Source organism: Panthera tigris, chromosome A2 (assembly GCF_018350195.1).
Source record: "Panthera tigris isolate Pti1 chromosome A2, P.tigris_Pti1_mat1.1, whole genome shotgun sequence".
Classification (NCBI taxonomy): domain Eukaryota; kingdom Metazoa; phylum Chordata; class Mammalia; order Carnivora; family Felidae; genus Panthera; species Panthera tigris.
The window spans coordinates 104730206-104757917 of NC_056661.1; the positions used below are offsets into that span (position 1 = coordinate 104730206).

The 27712-nt window shown below is 39.3% G+C and overlaps 1 protein-coding gene across 6 annotated transcripts; it reads left to right on the forward strand.

Annotated features, from left to right (window-relative positions):
• The first annotated feature begins 23097 nt into the window (after positions 1-23097).
• ARL4A (ADP ribosylation factor like GTPase 4A) lies at positions 23098-25491 on the forward strand. Of its 6 annotated transcripts, none has more exons than XM_042967432.1 (2): positions 23098-23303; positions 24481-25491. In XM_042967432.1, exon 2 carries the CDS (start codon positions 24570-24572, stop codon positions 25170-25172), a length of 603 nt encoding a protein of 200 aa, XP_042823366.1. In that variant the 5' UTR covers positions 23098-23303; positions 24481-24569; the 3' UTR covers positions 25173-25491. The 6 variants fall into 6 exon arrangements, with proteins under 6 accessions (XP_042823366.1, XP_042823360.1, XP_042823339.1 ...); XM_042967426.1 differs by having other exon boundaries at positions 24484-25491; XM_042967405.1 differs by having other exon boundaries at positions 23098-23294.
• The last annotated feature ends 2221 nt before the right edge of the window (positions 25492-27712 follow it).

The following is a 27712-nucleotide window of genomic DNA, read 5'->3' on the forward strand; positions in this document are numbered from 1 at the left end:
TTCAAAGTAACTAGCTCCTTTAAATCTCAGTGAACTGTTTTAAATATACTAACACTGGAGTCTGAAAACTCTGACAAAAATAAGCAAGTAGCCCAGAGAAGGATAATTCCAGTACCATAATGGGGGGCAGAGGGGCATATTCCTAATTATAAAAAAAATTAATCCACCTCATACGATTCACCCCATATTTATTTTCAAATATGTTCTAATTTTGTGGATCTCTTTCTACTGTGTTAAATATATATTATAATATATACAGTATATATATCCTTACCATCATTATCCTATTCATGTATATTTCATATCTACTCAACAATTTATATTGAGTACATATACTGTATGCTACAAGCATGCAGCAGGAATCAAAATAGGCACAGTCTAGTGGAAAAGTTGGACCATTAAAGAGAAAATTATATCACATTTTAAAATCCCAATCATGCTGAGAGTACATAAAAACCCCAATCATGGTAGTCTGGAATTTGAGGGAAGGTAGGATAGGAGGACCTCAAAGAAGACCCTCTACCAGGAGTGACATTTAAGCTAGACCTGAAGAATAGACGTTAGCCAGGCAAATAAGTTTTCTGAAAAACTATTCCAGGGGAAAGAGTAACGGGGACAATGACAAAAGGATCTTCCAGAGAATGTTTCATATTTCAGGAATTCAGAGTAAGGTCCTGTGGTAAATGCTATTATTTAGCCCATATGTAACTTTTACTTCTTTCTTATGAACAGAACTCAGATTTTGTTCAACGGAGAAAAACATGTAGGTTAAAAAGATATAAAAACAAACCCCAAAAACAACATATTTCTGACTCATAGTTAAGGGCCATTTGGCAGAGTTCCGGCCAATGAGACATAAACAGATGTTTAGTGGATTTGTGAGTAGGTATTTCTCTCCTGATCTGCATGCTGTCTCTTCTTCCTTATTTTTCCTCCCTCATATCCTGTCTGGAGTATGGATGTATCTCTAGAGGTGGAGCAGCCATCTTGAAACCAAGAAGGAACCATAAGGAGAAAAGCCCGAGCTGTGAGCTGTGGTGTAGAAAGGTGTAAGAAGGAGACTGGGCAGTTGATGATATCATGGAGCCAGTGTCCTAGCCCTGAACTGTCTACCCTTGAACTTCTTGATATTTAAAAAATGATAATAATGAACCCACCCCCAATTTCAGTGACTTGGGTCACTATTTACATACAGCTGTATGTAATCTCATGTAGTCCATACAGCTGCTGCATTGTGTGTGAAGATTAAGGCTGACAATGGGTGCCTGGCTGGCTCATCAGAAGAGCATGTGACTCTTGATCTCGGAGTTGTGAGTTCAAGCCTCACGTTGGGTGTAGAGATTACCGAAAAATAAAATCTTTAAGAAAAAAAGAAAAAGATTAAGGCTGACAAGCGAGCAGGAACAAGATCAATGAAAGACCTTAAAACATGTTAAAGAGTTTGGACTTTATCCTTGGAGCCTTTGGGATACCACTAAAAGATTTTAGATAAAGAAGCCAGTAGAAAAATTTGCATAATAGAAAGTTCCCTTGGCTGCAGTGTGGAAAATGTACTGGAAGGGGCAAGACAGGAGGCAGAAAACCACTGAAGCTGGGCAGCCATCCAGACATGAGATAGTAATAGTATAAACTAGAGTAGTGGCTGCAGGGATGGAGAGAAGTGAATAGTTCTGAGAGATACTGAGGTAGTAAATCAGTAGGAAGAACTTTGCAGTTCCAGCTATAGCTGGGTATAAAGGGTGAGACAAATAGATGAGCAAAGGTGATGGCAGTTTTCTGACTCAGTCAGCTGAGAGGGTGGTGTTATCATTTCATGAAAGAGAGACCGAGTGTGGAAACAGGCAAGCTTTGAGGAAGATGAGCTTGGTTTGGAGCATTCAGAGTCTGTGATGCCCATGAGACCATGCGAGGTAAAGTGTTGGAAACACAGATCAGGAACTTGGGATACATCTCTAGGTAGAGGATATAGATTTGGGAGTTGTCATCATTTAGATGATATTCAGAACCATGAGAGGAAATGCAGAAGCCCAAGGAGGCACATGGAGAAGGAAAAGTTGAGGTCAAGGTCAAAGGCTGGGAAATGATACCATTTAAAAATAGACATTAGGGAAACGAAGACTTCCAAGGACACCAAGAGAAGAGGCCAAAGAAAGAGGAAGAGGGAAACAAGACCATGATAGCCGAGAAATCTGGGGGAAAGAAGTGTCTACGGTGTCAAAGGGGCTGAGCAATCAAGGAGGATACAATGCAAGCATTGTCTGTCAGCTGCAGCTCTAATCGCCTTTCCTGACTTCTGTGAGAACAGTTACCATGGGAGTTCAAGGGCTGAGGAGGGAGCGTGAGGTGACATCCTTGAAAGAGCTTGTACAAAAAATTCTTAAGAGAAGTTTGGCATGGGTTTTGGCTGTGTAGCCCCTAAGCCAGGGTCTCTGGCTCTCCCACAGATTCAAAGAACTATCTGACATTTTTACATGTTCCCTTTCTGCTTAACTAACTGGAACTGATTTCGTTTGTTGGCAGCTTGGAACCTCAACTGCTACACAGAGACCAAAGTATTGGAGTTAAGGGTTTCCTGAAAAAAAAATTTTTTTTTTTTTCTGACGCAGTCACCTTTAATTCTTACCTCAGTGAGGGCTGTGATTCCAGAACATCAGCAGATGATGCAGAAAACTCCATCATCTCAGGAGAATCCCCAGAGTTGCTTTGGTAGATAATTGCAGATATCTCTAAAATCTAAGAAAGAACCAAAAGTTTCTTTCTTCCATGGGTGAAATGATTTGTTGTCAGAGCTCCTCAGGATGGAAAAAGGGAAATCTGTTGTCCTGGTCCCTTTTAGTCACTTAGTCACAAGTTATGTACATGGAAGAGGCACGGGACTAACAAAGCAAATTTAAATTTTAGTGTTCTATGTATTTGATCAAATAATTTATAATGTGTTTAGCACTAACACCACGAAGGAAGATAATATGTGGTGAGACCTATTGTAACAGTGGCTAAAGAACATCTTGTATTTTGTGCATATTTTTCATAAATAGGTATCAATATGCATCTTATTTCCCTAGAGCCTAGCACAGTGCTGGCAAGAAGAGACTATAAATATTGTACATATGTATAGTTATACTCTGCCTTTGCACACATGCATGTTTAATTTCCAAGACATAAATATCAGGCTGCAAAAGGAATTCATATACATAACACTGTCTGTGTTTATGCCAGAGTTTTACCAGTCACATGCGTGTTCAGCTTGGTAAAGAGTCCGAGTGTTCAGCCTGGATTAGAATGTATACAAACACAGCTGCCAAAACTGAGATTTGTGTCTCCATCTCCTGGCACAACGGATTGCCAAATACCTTTGCTTAATCTTTGTTTAGTCCTCTTTGATGTTGTAGCAGTGCAGTTTTTATACTTTATTTGGAATGAATTATCTGTGAGATGAAAACACATAGCAGACACAATCCTAAACTCAACTCCTCCAAGGCATCCTGTTGTTTCTTGGAGGCTTGCATATGTAACGGAAACTGGTACATGTTAATTATTTCCTTGTCAGCCAATCACTCCTCAGATGACCAGACATTTTGATACAAAGACTCAAGATCTATGAAAGCCTGATACCGTTTACCCTTTGAAGTAAAAGAATTGCAATGAATTCAATCATATGTCTGTTCTTCTGAACACACCATGAATGATAGCCTATACATCCATCCCGAAAAATTGGAGCATTGCATTTTTTTATTTTATTTTTTTACCGCTTTGTGCTAGATTTAAATATCCTTGTATCTGAACAGGCATGGAAGTCTTTTTTTTTTAATTTTTTTTTAACGTTTATTTATTTTTGAGACAGAGAGAGACAGAGCATGAATGGGGGAGGGTCAGAGAGAGAGAGAGAGAGAGAGGGAGACACAGAATCTGAAACAGGCTCCAGGCTCTGAGCTGTCAGCACAGAGCCCGACGCGGGGCTCGAAATCACGAACCGTGAGATCATGACCTGAGCTGAAGTCAGAAGCTTAACGGACTGAGCCACCCAGGCACCCCCATGGAAGTCTTTTTAAAAGAAACATGATTTACTTGGAAAAACTGGTTGGTTTTTGAGAGATTACTATTGCCTTCCTTTAAAAAAAAAACAATTAAATGGTTTTTGGCATATTCACAGTGGTACAATCATCATCAAGATCAATTTTAGGACATTTTTATCACTATGAAAAAGAAACCCACTTACCATTTTTTCCCCATCCCTCTCTCTTTCCAGCCTGAGGCAACCATAAATACACTTTCTGTCTCTATAGATTTGCCCATAATGTATATTTCATGTCAGTGAAATCATATAATATGTGGTTTTTGTGACTCACTTCTTTCCCCTGGCATGTCTGCAGGGTTCATTCATGCATCGCATGCGACAATATTTCATTTATTCTTATTGCTAAATAGTATTCCTTTGTGTGGATACACCACATTTTGTTTATCCATTTCATCATTTGATGGGCATTTGGGTTGTTTCCACTTTTTGGCTATTATGAATAATGCTGCTCTCAACATCCATATACAAATTTTTGCTTGAACATGTTTTTGTTTCTCTTGAGAATATGCCCCGGAGTGGAACTGCTTGCATCTACGGTAATTCTGTTCAACCTTTGGAGGAGATGCCAGAGTTTCCACAGCAGCTGCCCCATTGTGTATTCCCATCAGCAGTTGCATATGATTTTGAATATCCAAATATTTACATATTCTTGGAATTCATTACGTTTGAATCTCTGCACCTAATAATATAATAATCTGTAATGTTTGAGGAAAGTCTAAACAAATGGAATTTTTTAATTCTTTGGAAATTAGAGTTTTGAATACAAAATATTAAACGGTAATTGAATTTTAGAAGCCTCATTTTAATATACATTTCTTCAAAGAAAGTAAAATTTTTTTTTGGCTGTTTTACATATAATTATACTTTATAACTTTACAAGTTGTATAGGAAACTTAGAAGATCAAATGACATTCTGCTTTTTCATTCCTGAATTACAAGCTGATCGAATGCCCTACACTAACCTCTGACTAAATAAATGGAAATCCCATTTACTGACAAAAAGAAAATACTAACCACACTCATCACATATAACTTCCTTTTTAAAATAGAATATACAAAGTTATTTTCCAGATATATTTACCATTTATATATATGAATAAACATAACTAAGTATAATTCTATTCCTAGATATAAAACATTACATTTTAAACTGATTTTTTGATGCTAATAGCTTAGCAAATATAGTCTGACATTAACATATTTTGGTGAATCATTTATACTTTCCCCTTACCTCTATTTTAGAATGGAATCTTTTTTTTTTTGTTTTTGTTTTTTCCGGTATGAGACAAAAAAGGTAGGATTGGATTCTATTTTGTTCTACATTACAAGCAGAATTTCAAACTGAATACTCTTTATCTTTGTAATTATTCACAAGCACAGCTTCCTAATATTTCAGATTTTTTGTGAAACATAACATTGCTTTATTATACTTACTTAGTATGAAGATATCACAGAGATAAGTTTAATTTCAGCATCATATACATTATAATGAGAACCTGGCTTGGTACCATATGTCTATGCAATGCCTTAAGCTGTAAATTATAACAGAAGTGATTTCTCAGTCAATTAGGATGATTTTTAGATTCCGATGCTCTGTTTAATAAGTCATCCAGCATACTTTCAATTTATATCACAGAGAGTTATTATTCTAAAGAACACATGAAGACCAACTGATGATCACATGGGGCATCAAGAAAAGCCCCAATTTTCTACTAAAAGGCAGTGTTATCTTTAAATAGAAAAAAAGCAGGATAGTCCCTCAGCGCTCGTGGTTTCTGAATGGTAAGCTTCAACCTTGATTTCATTCCCCTGTTTTGAAACTACCTCTGGATATGCCTTAAGACCAGACAGTCCTTTTGGATTGAGAATATCACAAATTTGCTACCAACTCTCAATAGATTCCAGACTGATAGTTATTAATCCTCAAATACTATGTCTTCATGATAAACACAGCATACTGACGAATTAATGAGTTAAAACCAGAAAGTGTACTTTCAATACAAGAACCTATTGACCTTCCTTGTTTTTTTTTGCTGCTCTAATCTGTTATACTGGAAACTTTGTGAAATAACTTTCTTCCCTCCCTTGCTGTCCACGTCCCAAAGTAAGTCAGCACATGGTCATAGAGCTCTTACCTGGACTAAGCCAAATTACAACTCTAAAACACTGGCTTAGTGATCCTTGGCCAATAAATGACTTAACCTCACAGAGCCTCAGTTTCTTCACTTATAAAATTGGGATAAATCACATAGCTCTTGCTTATAAGGCAGTTCGGAGGATAATTGATAAATGTGGAAAACTCCTTTTCAAATAAAAAAAAAAACCTCCTTATTTTAAAAATAAGCTTGTAAGGGTACCTGGGTGGCTTAGTCAGTTAAGTGTCTGACTCTTGATCTTGGCTGAGGTCATGATCTCACCGGTTCATGAGTTCGAGCCCCACATCAGGCTCTGTGCAGCTGACAGAGAGTAGTCTGCTTGGGATTCTGTCTTCTCCCCTCTCTCTGCCCCTCCCCCACTGGCACTGCCTCTTTCTTTCTCAAAATAAATAAATAAACTTTACGAAAACAAAATAAGTCTGTAAATTATAATTGCTCTTCATGTATTCATTAACAAATTGATTTTTGTAAAATGTTAATGATTTATCGGATATCAAATCTAGGACTCAGTTTCTTCATTAAATTACTTGCAAATAGCCAACAATTTTATTTTTCTTTTCAATACATCAGACACGATGCTGCACCTTTGCTCAGTTTGCCTGTTTTGTGCCCAAAATGTCAGTAGTTTAGAGTAATCTTTAATTTTTTTTTAAATGTTTATTTATTTTTGAGAGAGAGGGAATATGAGCAGGGGAGGGAGTGGGGTAGAGAGAGAGGGAGACACAGAATATGAAGCAGGCTCCATGCTCTGATCTGTCAGCACAGAGCCCAATACAGGGCTCCAACTCAAAAACTGTGACATCATGACCTGAGCCAAAGTCGGTCGCCTAACTGACTGAGCCACTCAGGCGGCCCTAGAGTAATCTTTAAATCTTAATTACTTGTAACTAAAATGCTATTTAGTTAATAAGTTCTGTGCTCTTCAGAAAGCTAAAAACATAAAAGTAACCATAAATAAAATACTACTTTTATGCTATGAAATCACATAAAGTACTATTTTATCTAACAATTGTTGGCGCTATGCAGAGTAACTTTATTCAGTGCCCAAAAACAAGTCGAGGAGGAAACGAGGCACATCGATCCTGAGGCACACTTAATTTGTTTATTTATTCACTCTGAATATTTTCTAAATGCCTATCAGTTGGCAGGTATGGGACTAGTAGAATCCGTAAGAACGAAGGTTGTTTGAGTCTTCCCTTGATCTGGTATCACCTACAGAGGGCGCCCTTTCACTCCTGTCTCAGGGCTCTGCTGTTACTTGATTCTACTTTGGCAGCACAGCCTGTGGGTGGGGGATGACCTACATTCCCTTCTACTGAAAGGAAGACCCAACATCAGTACTTAACACTGTTGATTAAATGTAGCTGATCAGGGGCGCCTGGGTGGCTCAGTCGGTTGAGCTTCCGACTTCGGCTCAGGTAACGATCTTGAGGTCCGTGAGTTCGAGCCCCGCGTCAGGCTCTGGGCTGATGGCCCAGAGCCTGGAGCCTGCTTCCAATTCTGTGTCTCCCTCTCTCTCTGCCCCTCCCCCATTCATGTTCTGTCTCTCTCTGTCTCAAAAATAAATAAATGTTAAAAATTAAAAAAAAAATAAATGTAGCTGATCAGTAGCAACTCCCCCTAGGGCCTCTGCCCACGCCCCCTTTCAGTTCGCACACAAAACATCATAATATTCATACATTCTGGCCTGGATCCTATGCTTGATGGAAAAGCTCCCCTGCCAGAGCAAACACCCGTTCTGACTCCCATCCCTCTGGCACCATCTCGTCTGACCTCTTCCTGACAGTTTGAACAATTGTATAAAGTAGTGCAACTTTTAGAAATTTCTATGAACGTGAAAACACAGGCTTTCCTCCAAGTTTCTGTCCTCCCCTTGTCTCTAGTAATCACACCTACCATGCATCTATGCCAGTAACTCTAGAAATGTATTCCATACCGACTTCTGTCCTCAACTTCAGTCAGTAGTTGCCAGCTACTTCTTATTCTAGAAGTTGTTTAAGAACTTAGCCTTAGGTAGTCTGATTTGGTGGATTTGGGTGGGAAAATTGTAAAATCTTTTGACCATACGTTACAGTTACATTCCTAAGAGACCATGCATTATCACAAAGTGTGGTATTAAAGCAAATACCTCAATGAAAAATAAAAAAGAGAATTAGAATCTAAAAATTTTTAGACATATAGAAAAACATTTTCTTCTATGTTTTTTTTAAATGCTAATAAATATGGCTATATAATAGATACAAAATCAAGCAAATCTGGATAGGATTTTATATAGAGTTTCCTATTATTGCCCTTCCAGAACTCTTATTAGCACAGGAATTCTTAGATACAACTTACCACTTAAGTTACTGACATGGGAGGCACAAAGCCACACGAAGTGGCTGTTGCCCAAGAAAACACCTTTTATTTTAGTGCCTGCTGCTGTTTTCCAATCATTATTTATCTGCTACTTTCTGCTCATGGTCATATTATAATCAATGGCAGTTTGTAGCAGTGTGAGGAAACCAAAATGTGTTACCTGCTTAATCAATCATGGCATATTGAACTGCAATCTAAAAATTCCAACTGTGACAGAACTTTCTGCAGTAAAGAAGCAAACACCCCTCCCCATCTGATTCTGGTAACAGTTTTGAAAACCGCTGGGCTAGACTGCTCTGTATGTGTATACCCACATCACCACCAAGTGACGCATGCATTCTTATTTCAGACCGGTTAAATTCTCCCATGCTGATTTCACCTTCGTGCTTCCTATTTTTTGTTAATGGTTCCAGCATTTTTCTGGTTACTCTGCTTAATACACAGGAGCCATATGACACTATTCCCACCTCGGGTATCAGTTTCTAGGACCTGTCAATCTTCTCTCCAAATTATTTAACTTCCGTTTTCCCATCAATCCATTCTCTCTGTTACTAACCTTTCTTCGGACTTCTATTGCCGCTAAGCAGGAGTCTTACCGAGCTGCCTGACTAGCCCTCCTCCTCACTCTATTCTTAACCAGTTTTTGTCAGAGTAATCTTTCTAAACCACAGATCTGAAATTGGCAATCTTCAAATGAAAAAAAAACAAAAAACAAAAAACAAAAACAACTTTGACCATTTATTCTGTAATTGGTAGGACCCACCTCAAGAGCTGAGGATACAAGTAAGATCACAAAAACTATTTTTCAAAATAAAACCACCTCAGAGTCACCTGGGTGGCTCAGTCACTTAAGCGTCCAACTTCGGGTCAGGTCATGATCTCATGGTTCATGGATTAGAGGTCCATGTCAGGCTCTGTGCTGGCAGCATGGAACCTGCTTGGAATTCTTTCGCTCTCCTTGTCTCTCTCTCTCTTTCTCAAAATAAATAAACAAAATAAAACCACCTCAGAATCAAATATTAGGCTAGCAGGAAGACCGGTATCTTCCTCTTGGGGCCTCTCACCTTTCCGTGAGAGGAACCATAGGAACTGAATTTAAAAAAGCAGCCTTCTTTTTAAATACTTTTTGACGATAGAGTTGAGGATAATATGACCATATGACCAGTCTCCTAGTGGCCTGGTTTTCAGCCACTTTATCTCCGTCTGTCCTGTAGTGTTGTTGTTCTGAACAAGACTTACTATCATCATTTATGATGATTGGTTGAGATTTCTTCAAAGACTGCAGTAGTTCTGACATAAAGGAAGAGTGAGCTTACCTGTGGCAGAAGTCCGCCATGCTAGGAAGACAGGATGAGGGCAGGCTGTTGCACTCATCCATGGTACACACCGGGACCAGGCCTTTCTCCCACGACTGTTCAAACCCTGTTGTTGAGACCAGGTCTCCAGGGCGGACCTTCCCCTAACTTCTCTTACACAAGTTCCCACTTGAAGCCTCTTCCTGCTATAGACCTTAGCTGAGGCCATGTCAATCTAAAAAAAAAAAAAAAAAATTCAAACAGATACATGTCTTTCATTCCTTTTGCAACCAAGATGTTCCTTGGCTTTAGACAAGGTTTTGTACCTTTTCCTAGCTAGCAATTCCATTCAGGGTGGCAGTACTATTTACAAAAAAAGGGCCCATTCTGTCTTCTTCCCCAGGCAATCTTTACCTAATTGCCTTGCATTTATTTAACTAAAAAGGACATTTAAGCTGCTTCTTTACAACCAAAGATATGCCTCAATGAGACTTACACTCACTCCCAGTCAGAGAGGCAGCTGGCAACTTTTATATGGCAGATGTGTCTGGATTTAAAAAATAATCAGTCTAATAGCTCACCTGGCTGTGATAAATTCTGTACCGGCATTGCTCAAGACATTGCAGATCAAAGAGTCTAGCAGGAGAATTAGACACGAAAACAGAATTTCAAAGGGATTGGGGCTTAAGTAGGGGTAGATACATGAAATGGAAGTGGTGCAAAGAGAACCGCAACTTACTCTGGTTGGGAAACTGAGGAAAGCCGCACCAAAGTGCAGGCTCTGGAACCTTGTATTGAACAATAAATAGATCTCCAAGGCGACAAGGGGTAGTGCACGGCTGGGCAGGGGAAGGATATGGGACATTGTGGGCATTGTATGAAAAGTACAAAGGCACTTTTGTACCTGCCCCAATTTAGTTCTGCCCCAATCCAATATCATTCTTTCGTAACGCCTTATACTTCATTTTTCTTTTTCATTCTTACTTTTTAAAAAAGCATAAAATGCATACAAGAAAAAACAAAAATCATAAATGTGCAGCTTGGCAACCTATAAGAAAGTGAACACATCTATGTAACTACTATGAAGAAATAGAACAGTATTGTCTACTTTTAAGGAGTGACTGCCCTGGCCAGGCACTCACTCTACTAAGTGTTGTATGTAGATTTGGGAACTGACTGGGTGTGGCAAGATAATATTAAGGAGTCCTCAATGGCTGAAGTCCAACTTCCTTTACCAAGATGTAAAGACTGTCCACCATCAGGGTCCTTTTTTTTTTTTTTTTTTTTTTTTTACTTTCTGAATTTGCCTCATGCCACAGAGTCCTGTGTTGTTCTTAGTTGATAAATTACTTGCTGTTTCCTTGGAACACACCCTAGTTCCTTCTGGTGCCTTTGCTCGTGCTGTTCCTTCTTCTGGGAGCACAGCTCCTTCTCCTGGTCTGTTTCTCTGTCCTGCCCTCCCCCAGCACATGCAGACTCCAAGCCTTCTTGTGGGACTCCACTTCAACAACACCTTTTCAGCGGTGTGTGACAGCTCTTCCCAACTGCAGGTAAATCCACATCTTCAGACATTTTCACAACATTGTGTGTATCCTGCTATAGCCCTTATCTTTTTCTACATTGGATTATTATCTTCATTTTATATCCATTGTGTATCATTTTATCATTTTGCATTGACTTATTCTTAAAATACCATCTCAAAAGATTAACCATGGTACTTTGTACACATGTCGTTTTATCAGCCATCACTTATATTGTTTAAATTTTTGTTAATGTTTGTTTATTTTTGAAAGAGAGCCAGAGCCAGAGACAAAGCATGAGTGGTGGAGGGGCAGAGAGAGAGGGGTACACAGAATACGAAGCAGGCTCCAGAGCAGAGCCATTGGCACAGAACCCAACGCAGGGCTCGAACCCATGAACTGTGAGATCATGACCTGAGCCGAAATCAGACGCTTCACCGACTGAGCCACCCAGGCACCCTTTCATCACTTATATTTTAAACCATAAAAAAGTTTTCAATGCTCAGCAACGTGAACATCAAAGTAAAATAACTGATGTACATAGGATAGCACGGAAGCATTCAATATACATCTCAGGTGTGATCAAAGATTTCCTCAATGTAAACTTGGAATGTAAAATAAAATAGGGAGTAGAAATTTAATTGTTTTTAATGTTTATTTTTATTCTCGAGAGACAGACAGAGGTGGGAGAGGTGCACAGACAGAGGGAGACACAGAATCTGAAGCAGGCTCCAGGCTCCAAGTTGTCAGCACAGAGCCCAACTCATGGCTTCAGCTCATGAACCATGAGATCATGACCTAAGCTGAAGTCAGCCGCTCAACTGACTGAGCCACCCAGGTGCCCCAATCATTATCTTTTTCCTGATTAAAAAATATTTTCTTTTCATCCATCAACAACAAAGTTCCTAGTAAAGCATTTTGTTTTTCATTAGTACATGAGAATGCAAAGAAAGGGAGCAAAGATTCTACTTGACTTATAATTTTAAAATAAACCACACTTCAATCTTCCCTTAAATGCTAAATGTAAGACAATGAAAAAGTTGCATCGTAAATAAGTCATTCCTTCCTCAGGATTATAAATCGTATTTGATTACTTGACTTCTTCATTGCCTCCCTTCCACATTATAACTTGCCTCACCTGGTCAACTACTCTAATGCTGTTATACAAACTCACATATACCCACTCACACACACTCACACGGATATACTCACATGCAGACACACACACACACACACTCGCACGTACTCATTAGGGCAAAGATCAACTGTGGTTTTCTAAATATCTATTCTAGTACTAGACTGCTGCTCTAAAAACTGTTTATGAAATTGGTGTTTTAGTAAGGGAATTAATAAACAAATAAAAATGGGCTCAAGAGTAATGTAACAGAACTTTCTCTTCTCATTTTCTCTAGGATATTAGGCCATAGTTTTTCTAAATTGTCTTAATAAAATTACTTACTGGATGGTTTCTTGCAAAGAGAACTAATCTATTGTTTGTTTTATGTATATTCATAAAACTCATTTAAAGATACCTTAAAATGTTAGGAATTCTTCAATAATGGGGGAGGATATGAGGCAATATTTCTGCTATGTATCCTTTCATTAGATATTAAAGTGTTGTTTTGTCTTAATTAAAATACCCCAAAGTGCTCTGATATCAATTCTATTCTGGGTAATAACTAATTTTCCTAACTACACAGAGGTCCAGTTTAGATTAGAGAATTTGAAATTAGTTATCTAAATCCCTTATTCTGTGTTTGGCAAAAGGAGAAGCACTTTAATTATACATGGTTGTTCTAAACAGTCATTTCAAGGGGCGCCTGGGTGTCTCAGTTGGCTAAGTGTCTGACTTTGGGTCAGATCATGTACTCACAGCTCATGAGTTTGGCCCCATGTCGGGCTCTGTGCTGAGAGCACGGATCCTGCTTTAGATCTTCTGTCTCCGTCTCTCTGCCCCTCCCCATCCCTCAAAAATACATAAATATTAAAAAAGAAAATATTTTAAATAAAATAAAGAGTCATTTTAAGAGTGATTGCCACAGGGGCACCTGGGTGGCTCAGTCAGTTAAGCGTCCGACTTTGGCTCAGGTCATGATGTCATGGCTCGTGGGTTTGAGCCCCGCATTGGGCTCTGGGCTGACAGCTCAGAGCCTGGAGCCTGCTTCGGATTCTGTGTCTCCTTCTCTCTCTGCCCCTCCACCTGCTCATGCTCTGTCTTTGTCTCTCAAAAATAAATAAACGTAAAAAAAAAAAATAAAAAAAAAGGTGTCATATATTTTGTACCAGGCACATATGAGTCCTTGAAATTAAAAGTGTAAGGATACATTCTGAAGAATTGAAAAGGGGAATATCTGCCCATTCTTGACTTGTGGTAATAATGTTTTTTTTACTCCTTATCTAAGAGAAACAGTGTGACAGTTCCTGCACAGTGTGACCACCTGCACTCTGATACTGTCCCCCTACCCCCACCACAGGATAACTACCACTAGCAAAACAAAGAAGCAAATACTAGGTGAAAAGAAAGAAATGGAAAAGCTGAAAACAGATAAAATCTGGCTGAAAATTGAGCTAAGATATTTGAAATGTGGATGGTTTGAAGGTAGAGGAAATTATTATTCTCAAAATCATAATTAGTTACTGCCTCAAAAGTTGTAAGGATCTGAACACTATTTTGGGTCCCCCTGCTCTTGGGATTGAGAAAACCACTGGAAGGGCTCCATGAGTTGCATTAGTTACAGCAAGTACCTGATGACTAGTTTCGGGAGTACTGAAGTAACTACTAAACTTAAGGGAGATATTTTAAATGGGGAAGCTAAGCATTCTGTTTTGTCATAATGGTGCATTCGAAGCTGTTTCTCTAGGGTCTGTTGCCTGTTTAAGAATCAGTATGTGCAAGTTATTTGTTTTGTTTTTTTCTCTGTGTAGAGTTGTGCCTTTAAGATTATCACTTGTTTTTATGGAGATCAGCTGGCTCCTGTTTGAGCAATTATTCTTAGGATGTGAAACATTCATTCAATAAATTCTGACCTCCTACTAAGTGCCAGACACTGCAGTAGACACTAGGGGTGGAGTGGCACATGACATTGACATTCTCCTTGCCTGTGGGAAGTTATAATGGAAAAGGGGACAGATAGTGAGGGCACACAGTAAACAAATACAAATTCTAGGAAGAAGAAATAAAGCAGAGTAAAGAACAGAAAATGGTGGCAGAGATGGAAGGGAGTTCTGGGCAGATACTTGAGATATTCGGGATGGCCTTTCTCAGGAGGTGACATTTGAGCCTGGCCCTTTCTCAGGAGGTGTCATTTGAGCCTGAGGGGAGAACCTTCCCCCAGAAGCAGAGAGACCACACGAGAGGACCAGAAACACACCGGACATGGACTGGAGTGTGGGGTGGTAAGGCAGCAGTGGGGTGGTAAGAAGTAATTTGGTTTGGATGTATATATCCCTGGATGGGTTAGATATGGTATATGAGGATGACTCCTAAGTCCTTGCTCTGAGAAAGTAGGTAAATTGGGTGCTAATGTATAGGGTGGGATATGCTCAGTCTGAGGAGTAGGTTTAGGAATTGTTTGAGATGTTTATATTCATCTCAGTTGTGGATTTCAGGGAATAGGTCCGGGTTGGAAACAAATTTGGCAGAATAAAGGGTGTTTAAAGTCCTGGTGCTAGATGAGATTACCTAAAGACTGAGCTTTGGAGCGTTCCAACAAGAGAATGTGAATGTGATGGAGAGGATCACAATGCTCATGACAGAGGGTAGAAATGTAAAAATGACTGGACAGGACTGGACTGTTGAAATCAGATATAACACACAGGGCTTGTTAAAAAGAGCAGAATCAGGACACATCTGTTCTGATGTGATGGCCTTACCGGGGTGCTGTTACACTGGACATTCTCACTGTCAGTCATACCCAAAGGGACAGGTCCAAGGCCAGAGGGAAACAGAGAGTAGACCTTGTTTGTGTTATGCCATGATAACTTTCCACCACTGTGCCTTTGGGCAGCTGGGTCTTGACTAGTTGTCTAGAGGCATGTGATGGCCCTCTCAGAAGAAATGGCAACCTGTCTCACGACTTAAAACCCGGCAAAACTAGTCCTTGAAGCTGCCCATAAAAGAAGTTCATGAGGAGAGTTTTGGACCCATGGGCCTGGTGAATTCTTCTCTAGGAGTCATTCTATGTAAATCTGAGGTTGTACTTCTGGTATTTTCTTTTTAAAGTCTTGTCAAAATTGTACCATGGCTTTGTGCTGTAGTGGATCAAAGTGAATTAGCCTAAATTAGGACTCCCTAGAGCATAATGAAGAAGAAAAGACACTGGTGCCAGACATAGGGGACAAATCCCAGTGCCACTGCCTGTTAACCGAAAAATCAGTTAGGAGGTAAATTAACTAGTTTAGGAAAGACATTATAAGAACCAGATGTAAGTACTGGAAATGGAATGTAAAGAAAGAAATGGATTAAAGAGACAGGTGGCTAATTGTACGTGGGACAAAGGAGAATTTTTTAAATGGCTCAGATTTTACTTGCGACTCTTAAATGAACTCCTATAAGCCCAAACAAGGACGAAAAGAGAAGCGTCATATTTCAGCAACAGTAATAATAAGGTGATAATTAAGTTTTGAACATTCTGGGTCTTTGGTAGAGAAGTTCAAGAGACAATTCAAAATGGAGTTTAGCTGAAAAAAACTTTCTGATATAAGGTTATGAAACATGAATAGTTTATCATGAATATGAATGATATTGACACACTTTAGAAACATAAAATGTATCCATTTTTATTCTATCAGTTGATGTTCAGGAAAATATCCTTTTGCTGGCACATCTTTTTTCCCTCAGCTTTATTGAGATATAATTGACAGGTAACATCATGTAAGTTTGATGTGTACAATGTGATGGTTTTGATATATTGTGAAACAATTACTACAATAAAGTTAGTAAAAATATCCATCATCTCACAAGATTCCCATTCCTGTGTGTGTGTGCATGTGTGTGTGTGTGATGATAACATTTCTGATCTACTTTCTTAGCATGTTTCAAGCAACAATACATTATTGTTAATTATAGTCCCCATGCTGTACATTAGATCCTTAAACTTATAACTAGAAGTTTGTACCCTTGACCAATATCTCCCCTTTTTTTCCTTCCTACCAATGCTTAGCAACCACCATTGTACTCTCTTTTTCTATGGTTCAACATTTTTTATTAAAAAATTTTTTTAAAATGTTTTTATTTTTGAGAGAGAGACAGCACAAGCGGGGTAGGGGCAGAGAGAGAGGGAGATACAGAATCTGAAGCAGGTTTCAGGCTCTGAGCTGTCAGCACAGCTCAAACTCACGAACTGCGAGATATGACTGAGCTGAAGTCAGACATCCTGCTGACTGAGCCACCCAGGAGTCCCTGTAGGGTTCAACTTTTTAAGATTCACAGATAAATGGTATCATACACTATTCTTCTTTCTGTCTGGTTTATTTCACTTAGCATATTGCCCATCAAGTTTGTTCATGTTGCAAATGGCAGAATTTGCTTCTTTTTTTTTTTATGGTGAATAATATTCAATTGTATACATATACTACATATTCTTTATCCATTCATCAACCGATACTTAGGTTGTTTCCATGTCTTAGTATTTTGAATAATACTGCAATAAACATAGGGGTGGGGATATCTCTTCAAGACAGTGATGTCAATGTATTGCTGGATCACGTAATAGTTCTATTTTTAATTTTTTGAGGAACCTCCATACTCTTTTCCATAGTGGCTGCACCAATTCACATTCCCACCAACAGTGCATAAGTGTTCCCTTTTCTATCCATCCAAACCAACAGGTTTTCTCTTGTCTTCATACTAGCCATTCTAACAAGTGTGAGGTGATATCTCATTGTAGTTTGATTTACATTTCCCTCGTGACTAGTGATGTTGAGCACCTTGTGGTGTATCAGTTGGCTATTAGTGTGTCTTCTCTGGAAAAATGTCCATTCAGGTCCTTTACCCACTTTTAACTGAATTGAATTTTAATTGAATGTTTATATTGTTTTATGGTGGTTTTTTTGTTTGTTTTTGGGTTTTTTTGTTTTGTTTGTTTTGTTTTGTTTTGTTTTTGCTATTGAGTTGTATGAGTATTTTATATATTTTGGGTATTAGACACATGTCTATCTATTATCAGATAGATACTTTTCAAATATTTTCTCTTATTCCATAGGTTTTCTTCTCATTTTGTTGATTGTTTCTTTTTCTGTGCTGAGGCTTTTTAGTTTGATGTAGTCCCACTCACTGATATTTGCTTTCATTGCTTGTACTTTTAGTGTCAGATTTAAAACATTATTGCCAAGACCAATGTCAAGGAGACTCTTCTATTTTCTTCTAGAAGTTTCATGGTTTCAGGTCTTACATCTCAGTCTTTAAGGATAAGAGTCCAATTTCATTCTTAGCCAATGAATATCCAATTTTCCTATCCCCTTCTGTTGAAGAGACTGTCCTTTTCCTATTGAGTATTCTTGGCACCTTTGTCATAGATTTAGTTGAGCACATATGCATGACAATTTCTGGGATCTCAGTTCTATCCTATAGAGGTGTTCTGTATGTCTGTATTCATGGCATTGCCATACTCGTTTTATTACTATAGTTTTATAATATACTTTGAAGACAGAAAGTGTGATGCCTCAAGCTTTGTTCTTTCTCAAGATTGCTTTGGTTATTTGGGGTCTTTTGTGGCTTCATATGGATTTTAGGATTATTTTTACTATTTTTGTGAAAAAGATCATTGGAATTTGGGGAGAGATTGCAGTCAGTCTATTGATTGCCTGGGTTAATATGAACAGTTTAACAATATAAATTCTTGAGATCCACGAGCACAGAATATCTTTTCATTTATTTGTGTCCTCTTTAATTTCTTTCATCAGTGCTTTATACTTTTCAGTGTATAGATCTTTTTTATTATTTTACTATTTATTTTATTTTAGAGACAGAGCACACAAGCAGGGGAGAGAGGCAAAGGGGAAGAGACATAAAATGCTAAGCAGGCTCCATGTCCAGTGTGGAGCCCAACACTAGCCCACTAGCAGAACGCCGGGCTCATGCCTGAGACCCTGGGATCATGACCTGAGTGTAAATCAAGAGTTGGATGCTCAACTGACTGAGCCATCCAGGTGCCCAGTGTACAGATCTTTTGCTTTCTTAGTTGAATTTATTCCTACATATTCTATTTTTCTGGTGTTATTGTAAGTGGGATTATTTATTTTGTTTATATAGTTTGTTAGTGTATAAAAACACAGCTGATTTTTTATGTTGATTCTGTATCCTACAACTTTACTGAATTTGCTTATTAGATGCAAGGTGTTTTCTGGAGTCTTTAGTGTTTCCTATATATAAGATCATATCTGCAAACCATGAAAATTTTATTTCTTCTTTTCTGATTTAGATGACTTTTATTTCTTTTTCTTGCTTAATTGCTATGTCTAGAACTTCCAGTACTATGTTGAATAGGAATGGTGAATGGGAGTGGGCACTTTTGTCTTGTTTCTGGTTTAAGAGGAAAAGCTTTGAACCTTTCACCATTGGGTATGATATATCTGTGGGCTTGTCTTATATGACCTTTATTATGCCAACATACATTTCTGCATACTCAGTTTATTGAGAGTTTTTATCAAAAAGGATGTTAAATTTTTCAAATGCTTTTTCTGAATCTTTTGAGGTGATCATATGACTTGCATTCTTTTTTTTTTTAATGTTTATTTTATTTTTGAGAGAAAGAGCACGAGCAGGGTAGGGACAGAGAGAGAGGGAGACAGAGAATCCAAAGCAGGCTCCAGGCTCTGAGCTGTCAGCACAAAGCCTGATGCGGGACTCAAACCCACAAGCCTTGAGATCATGACCTGAGCCCAAGTCAGACACTTAACTGACTGAGCCACCCAGGTGCCCCACCCTTTTTTTTTTTTTTTTTTGCATTCTTAATTCTATTAATGTGGTATATCACATTTATTGATTTGCATATTTTGAACCAAACTTGAGGTGTTAAAATGTTACTTGACATTTTTATTTTTTCTTAAAGTTGGTATTTATAGCTATAAACTTTCCTCTTAAAATTGCTTTTGCTGCATCTAAGAAGTTTTGTTCTGTTGTTTCCATTTTCATTTGTCTCATAATTTTTTAGATTTTTTTATTCTTCTTTGATCTGTTATTTGTTCCAGGGTATGCTATTTAATTTCCAGGTATTTGTGAATTTTCCAATATTTCTCCTGTTAGTGATTTCTAATTTTATCCCATTGTGGTCAGAAAAGATACTTGGTGTATTTTGAATCTTCCTGAATTTATTGAGACTTGTTTTGTGATCTAACATATGATCTGTCTTGACTCATGTTCCATACGAGTTTGAGAAGAATGTGTATTCTACTGCTGTTGGATGAACTGTTCTGTATATGTCTGTTAGGTCTATTTGGTCTATGGTGTCGTTCAACTGCTGTTTCCTCATTGATTTTCTGCCTGGATGATTTATCTATTGTTGGGAGTGGAGGATTAAAGTCCCCCTAGCACATCTTTTTTTTTTTTTTTTCCTATGGGAAATTATAATCTCCTCTTTTTGGATGTGTTTGAGCATATCATAGACGTTATGCTTCCGTGCTCTGTGTACTGTTGCTTCTAGCTGCAATTCTTTCCCCCTACACTCTGTCTGGTGTTGAGTTCTTTTAATACTCAGCTTTAAAATTACATTTTTTTCCTGACCTTGACTCTGTCAGGTAAAGTTTGTACAAGTATATGACTTGATAATAAGTTCTCTTTTACCACTCAGAAGTCCTATTGTATATCGTAGCAATTACGTGCTGTGTGTCTATTGCCTCCACTGAACCAATTCCTTCCACCATAGCCCATGCCTTCTGTTTACCCAGACCTTCAAACTTGGGAGATTCCAGTAAATACATACTAGTTATAAGCCTATGTGAGGTATCCTAGAAAACCCAACCCTGTTCTAGTTATAAGCCTAAGTGAGGTATCCTAGAAAACAGTGTGCAAAGGTCATGAAGGACATTAGCTATGGTGTGTGTTTGCTTAATTTAAGCACATCATAGAAAATCAGATTATGGAAGAGGAAAAATGCTACAGGCATCAGATTTGATCTGGGTCCTGGTATTCAAAAAGGAGAAAAAAGGTAAATTACTCAATTGTATTTCAAAGGAGAAAGCTTACGGATTTCTTAAGATCAGTATTTCTTCAAAATGTCTCACCATTTAACCTGAGATTCTTGTTGGATACAGATCACTATCTCCTTCCCTAATGATTCTCATTTGGCAGGTCTGTGATGGAGACCAAGAATGTATATTTTTACAACCACTACCAGATGCTTCTCCTTATTAATAAAGTTTGGAAAACCGTAACTAAAGGCAGGGGTTCACAGAACCTCTTGTCTAAATAACTTTTTCATGGTGCCTCAGGCCCAAAGAAATATCCCAAATTTCCATTTAAGTAGATAGATCCAGTCAGCTCAATAGTTACAGTTGTTAATAGAGTCCAACAGATGGCACTGTGTTTCCCTCAAAAAGTTAAAATCTCTCATAGAATCCTCATGAGTTCCTGAGGCACCCCAGAGCACCTCAACATGCAGCCTATGAACTATAGCTTAAAAGGAACACTTTCCTGGAATAGCATCTAAATAAAATATCTGAACTTGCCTTCTACAGGAAGGTTGTGCAACAAAGTAAATGGTGTATTCCATTAATTCCATTGCTTTTTATATCATTTAATGCAGTTTTCGTATGGTTGTTATTACTTACAGAGGAGGAGTATCATTTTTCTCTAAAGAGCTGGAGAGAAAATATTTTAGGTTTTGTGAGCCACAAGTGGCCTCTATTGTATATTCTTATCTTTTCTGTTGCAGCCCTTTAAACATGTAAAAACCATTCTTATCTCCTGATATAGGCAAATTCACACAGGCTGTAGTTTGCCAACCCTGTTCTAGTTATAAGCCTATGTTATTAGCATTAAGTGTAATTCCATGAAGGTGATTCTGCCAGGGTAGAAACTCTTAGTATTTTCCCATCTCCTTCTTTTTCTCCAGGGAAAAGTATACAAATATGCACCCTTGCAACTAACAGGGAAAGGCCTACTTAATTGTAAAGTTATTGTAAACACAAGGCTGTTAGGGACTCTTGTTCTTAACTCTTGATTTCATGACAATTTTCAAGTTTTTCCAGCTTAATAAAGAATATGTGTTATATTTCTAAGACTAGTTATTACACTAAGCCCTTTATCACTTACTTGCTGATTATTGTAAATGGCTAATGATAACTAACAAGGCAAGCTTTAGCTTACACTAGATTCAGCAACTTGATGTAATATGCTATTTGAGATTTCTAGCTTTATTTTCAAAAATTGGTGGTGTGGTCTTGAAAATATACACTGTACTTAGACCTAAGGTTTTATGTCTATTGCTTTAAAATAATTTTTTAATGTTTATTTTTGGGAGAGAGAGAGAGAGAGAGAGAGAGAGAAGCAGAGTGTAAGAAGGGCAGGGCAGGGAGAGGAGGAGACACAATTCAAAGTAGGCTTCAGGCTCTGAACTGTCAGCACAGAGCCCCACCTGGGGCTAGAACTCATGAACTGTGAGATCACAACTGGAACTGAAGTTGGAGGCTTAACAGACTGAGCCACCCAGCTGCCCCTTATGTCTGTTACTTTAAAAAAATCTAGTAATAAAGGTAATAAATATCACTAGCAATGATGGTGTTGAGAAACATAAATTTCTTGAGGAAACTTCAATCTGTATTTTCAAAGTGCAATTGTTTTTAATGTGCACCATGTATATTCTTCCAAGTTCCAATCTCTTACAGTACCAACCCAAAAGATGTTTGTTGATTGACACTTTCCCAGTACCACACCTTCAATGTTGTCTAAGTATCCTGAAATTATCACTGATCACGTTTTTAATTAAATTTTTTCATGTGGCAATTTGGTTACTCTTTTGCTCCCAATGAGACCAACATTCTAGGAGACAGAGACAAGGTCTGATTTCTTCACCATTCTATCCCTGAGGACATAGAATTGTCCTTACTGCCTGTTAAGTCAGGCTTGACTTATGAGTCAAGCACACAACTGCCATTTAGGGTCAGAATTATTCAACAGGAAGCATTAGGCATTTAATGACTAGTAAGTAGACTTTAAGTTCCACTAATTTTCCTTGGGTTAATAGAAACGCCTATTTAATGTTTCAGTTTATTTCCTCATTTGTGAAACCGGGATATTTCTACCTCACGGGGATGTTGCTAGGGTCGTGTGGGAGAAAGGGAATTTATTTGCTTTGCAAAAGGACGATGAGTTTCAGACACCATTCTGCCCCAGACGTTCAGGCCAGCTACTGAGGCACGCCCACGTCATCCCGTTATATAAGGGGCCCGCCCGTCCGGGATCTTCTGAAATCTCTGACGGTACGTCACCGGCCACCGCCCAGAGGACACCGTACGGCGCCCGGAGGATAGGCGGTGCAGGGTGGGACCCGCCGGGAACTGTCTCAAGCCACCCGCCGGCTAGAGAAAGCGTCGGAGACAGCAACTGCTCTGGAAGCTGAAGCCGGAAGCTCCGCCCGACCTCGCCCGTGGCGGGTCCGGGTTAGGCCAGTTCGAACGTGACCTTGTTTTGCCGTTGCTAGGAGACCGGGCTCCCGCACGCCCCCCAATGGCCAGCTCCCGGGTGCGCGCTGAAGGGGGGCGGGGCCGCGGCTGCTGAGCTGAGGGATCGGCCCGGCACCGTTAGGAGGCCTGGCGCACGGCGCCAGCCGGGCGCCCCTAGAAGCCGCGTATCACCCTCGGCCACCAACGGGGCCTCACTGGTGCCTTCCGACAGGTAGCAGCGCGCTCCCGAGCGGCTGTGAGCGACGCTGGGTCCAGACCATGAAAGACGGTGAGTCAGGTGAGCTGCGGCGGGGCGGGCAGCTGGTGTGGCCACGCCCTGCCGAGGGAGAGGAGGCGGCCGGGTGCGGAGGGGCGAGGTATAGGGATTGTGCTGGCGGGACAGTGACCCTGCCCGTGCGGGAGCCGCACATCGAATCATTCACGCCTGGGGGTTGGCACGGCCTCGGCGAGCACCTTTCGCCAGCGGACGAAGGGTTAACGCGCCGGCGGTGATCGTGGGTCCCGGATGTGGGAGCCCCGGCCCAGCGTTCGCCGGCCGCGCTGCAGGTGCGCCAGAGCGGGCGGAACGAGGTGTCTGGCAGCGACCTGACCGGCCGGTCGAGGCTCCTTGTCACCTGCAGGGGCCACTCGGCTTCCTCCGTGGGCGCCTTGTTTTCTAACTTAAGGGCAACAGGTGGTGCCTGTGGACCGAGGGAGAGCCCAGCTCGGCCGCACTGGGAGCGGCAGTTAGTCTCACCAATTAGGGCACTGGGGCGTGTGTGTATTGGACGCGCTGACGTGGGTGACCAATGGGATTTGGGCTCGTGGGTGGGCAGTGAGGAGTGGGCGTGGTTAGAGTCCGAAGCTACGGTTTCTAGTGCAGCAACTGCCAGAGCTGCGTGGAGAGCTAAGCTGAGCGGTCGTGGGGTGCTTTTCTCTCCAACCCCGTGCGTGAAAAACGTCTAACAAATGCTTTCCTATTTGGATCCAGACTCCAGTTCCGGAGGTGAGAGCACTGTGCTATTTGCCGGGGGGGGGGGGGGGGGGGGGGGGGGGGGGTTCGTGAAGTGGGGGTAATAGTGACCTTGGGTATGCTGTTAAGCACGTGGAATTAGATCCCTAAAATAGGATTACGTGTTACGAGTTTTCTGCCAAAAAAGGCACTTCTGTGGTTATTGTAAGTCGAACCAGATACTGATGATTAGGTTATCTTCAGAATGAGGTCTTTGAGATTTGGAACCCAGGGACGTAGAGAAGTACGTGTTACTGCAATTTTCATGACTGTGAAAGAATTTGAATCACAAGGATTATTCTGTCTTTTGCCTTGGTTTGCGTGCGTTTCAGATCTCATTTGGCTTATTTACTCAAACAAGTTTTATTTTCAAGTTCCTCGTCTTATATAAGAAGAAAGGGAGAGAGAAAAACAGTTGTAGTACGGTATTTCAAAAGAATAACTTATTCATTTTTCCTCTCAGCAGTCTTGTAGCTGGATCCCCTAGGAAGAGAAATTCTGAAGCAGTAAGAAGAAAGCATTTCAATTGGGAACACTAATTTGCACCTGGAAATGGGGAATGGACTGTCAGACCAGACTTCTATCCTGTCCAGCCTGCCTTCATTTCAGTCGTTTCACATTGTTATTTTGGGTTTGGACTGTGCTGGAAAGACAACTGTATTATACAGGCTGCAGTTCAATGAGTTTGTAAATACTGTACCTACCAAAGGATTTAACACTGAAAAAATTAAGGTAACCTTGGGAAATTCTAAAACAGTCACTTTTCACTTCTGGGATGTAGGTGGCCAGGAGAAATTAAGGCCACTGTGGAAGTCATATACCAGATGCACAGATGGCATTGTGTTTGTTGTGGACTCTGTTGATGTTGAAAGAATGGAAGAAGCCAAAACTGAACTTCATAAAATAACCAGGATATCAGAAAATCAGGGAGTCCCTGTACTTATAGTTGCTAACAAGCAAGACCTGAGGAACTCATTGTCTCTCTCAGAAATTGAGAAATTGTTAGCAATGGGTGAACTGAGCTCTTCCACTCCCTGGCATTTGCAGCCCACCTGTGCAATCATAGGAGATGGACTGAAGGAAGGACTTGAGAAACTACATGATATGATAATTAAAAGAAGAAAAATGTTGCGGCAACAGAAAAAGAAGAGATGAACGGTAATACCTTTTCTATCTGTGTGGAGTAGGTTTTCTCCAGTCTGATTTTGACAAATGGAAGAGTGTCTACAGCCTGGTTTGCCTGCCTGCCCTCCTGGATGCTGATAAAGCTTCGTTTTGTTGAACAATCAGATGCCCAACTCTTTTGCCTTGTGGAAGATGCGTAAATGCAGTGCTTCTTAAAATGGTCTCTTCTCCCTACCCCACAAATCTTTTGGTACTACCATTCTGGGAAGCCAAGCATGGATAGCAAATTGACCAGAAAACACTTGTGGAAATTTGACCTGAAGTTAGTGAAATAAAACTTTGAAGAGTATCTGCCTAGTGTTTTGTATTTGCATCTTTTGGGGGGAAGCCTTTACGAGGAAATTACAATAGAAGGCTCTGTATGTTAAGATGAAATGCTAATGAATGGAAATGTTAAGGTAGATTAATATATATACAGTTGTATTGATCACATTGGTCCAACCAGTAAGGGATAAGGAGGAAGTGTTTGTTTTTTTTAAGTTTTGGCCAAATGCATTTTGACATTTTCTGGAATCAAATGATGTAATGCTCTATCTTAATTCTAGGCAATGTTTTAAATTGGTCTAACTTAAAATAATAAAAATAAGGTATTGGCATATTCAAGTGCATGAATTAGTTTTCCTGACAATGCATGTTTTGGTGTGTAGTTGTTTACTTTTTAGAAGTAGCTATGCATCTTTCTCCATGGTCAGGTTTAAAACACCCTTTGGGGGATTTAGGGCTGTTGTAGAAATAGTTTATTGTCAGGAGCACTTTCACTTGAACCTAAAATAAGTTACTTAATTTTTTTATATAGTAAATTAGGGCATGTAGACTAATCATAAATGCACACGCTTGGTATATGTATGGATTTATGAAGAAAGCAATTGATGAATTCAGTCAAGAGGATGTAACTACAGTACATGGTCTCTAAAGTATTCCAGTTGTAAAATATTTGTTTTCTTGACGCTGGCTGAACACAGATGTGGTTTCATATATTTTTGTAGTCTTTTGAGAGGAGCAAAAGCTTTATAAACAACACCTGATGCACTGTGGAGTGAAAATGTAAGAGGTAACCTATAAGTGCTCTGAGCTTTAATTTTTTGTTTACAATCCAAGCAGCGTTATGTGGGCAGTCAAGTCCTGATTATAAGGTAGGAAGAAATGAAACAGTACTGCTGATAAAAATTACGGTTCTAGAAAATGAAGGAGAAAGTAGCAAAGCTATGTTTTCTGAAAATTCGCTGGTGCTGTTTACACTGGAATCCAAAAAACCCTCTAAATTAAAAGGAGGAAAACCCTCTACCTGATTCTTACCTACAAGCAAGGACTTATTTCCAGTGATCGTATATTAGCAAATCTACATAATTTCTACGTGTAAAGCCAACAGCTGTTTGTTCTGAAGATAACCAAAAGAACTGCACTTTGCTAACAGGCTTTTATTTGGATTTGGTTTTCTGTTTTGGGGGTTGGTTTTGTTTTTAGTGGTACAGTTAGGTTTTCGGAACCTCGATCCTTGTTACACACGAAATAAAGTAGCTTCCTGTGGAGCTCTCGTTGTTAAATGTACCTGCACTAGTGACATTCACTTAGAATGTTTATATTTATAAAAACGTGGATAATAACTACGAATAAAGTACTGGAGGCACTAGGAGAACAGTGTTTGAGTTTTAATGTATTTCCATTTGCTGAAGCTTTTAATTAGGTGTGTAAAAACCACCCTGACAGCTGAGTTACAGAGTCCTAAAGTAGTTTTATTTCCCTGAAGTGTGACAGAGGCACCAAAGACTGTTGTCTGGGAGAACCCTTTTTTTTTTCCTTTCTCTGAATGAAATCATGATATACTCTAAACATCACTAGATCCGTGATGGATTAATAAAGCTTGCTGAAAAAAAAACAAAACAAGAACAGGGAATGGATTTAGATTTTTAGCCTTCCGGTACTTTGTATATACTTGCTATATAAAATTGTACTGTTTTAACAATCACTTGAAAGTTTAAGCGTGCTGACCCTTATTTTGTAGCCTAAGAATTTGATAAGCAAATTCATGTTATCGAAGCATTTCATATTTAGTGCACAACTGAACAACAAAATAGCGACAACACTATACTAGCTTTTATTTATGAAATACATTTTCAGCTCCAAAACTGGTTGTAATGTTTTCCATTTTGCTAAGTTGAAGTTCCCCAGCACCTTTTCTAGCTATTAATACCATAGGATGTTGGGATGGTAGGAATCTTCCCACAATGCACCCAAAGAATTTAGACAATGCTCTTATATCCAGTTTTTTATTAAGGTACAACTTTTCTAAAGTATATTTCTAAAATATTTTCTTATATTTAAGGTTACTTGGTATAATACCAAACATTAAGGACTGGATGATTCTAAATGCAAATTACTATCAAAGAAAGTTAAATATAAAAGTTTAGGGTAATTCCTAAATGGATTATAAGCATTTAGGGGGAAAAAAAAAAGAGTTGTGTAGTTTATGTAGCCACCATAGGTTTACTAAGAGTCATGGAAAAATGAAT

What these genes read in the sequence shown, in the direction of transcription:
- ARL4A (XM_042967432.1), top strand. Translation starts at nt 24,570, where the DNA reads ATGGGGAATGGACTGTCAGACCAGACTTCTATCCTGTCCAGCCTGCCT.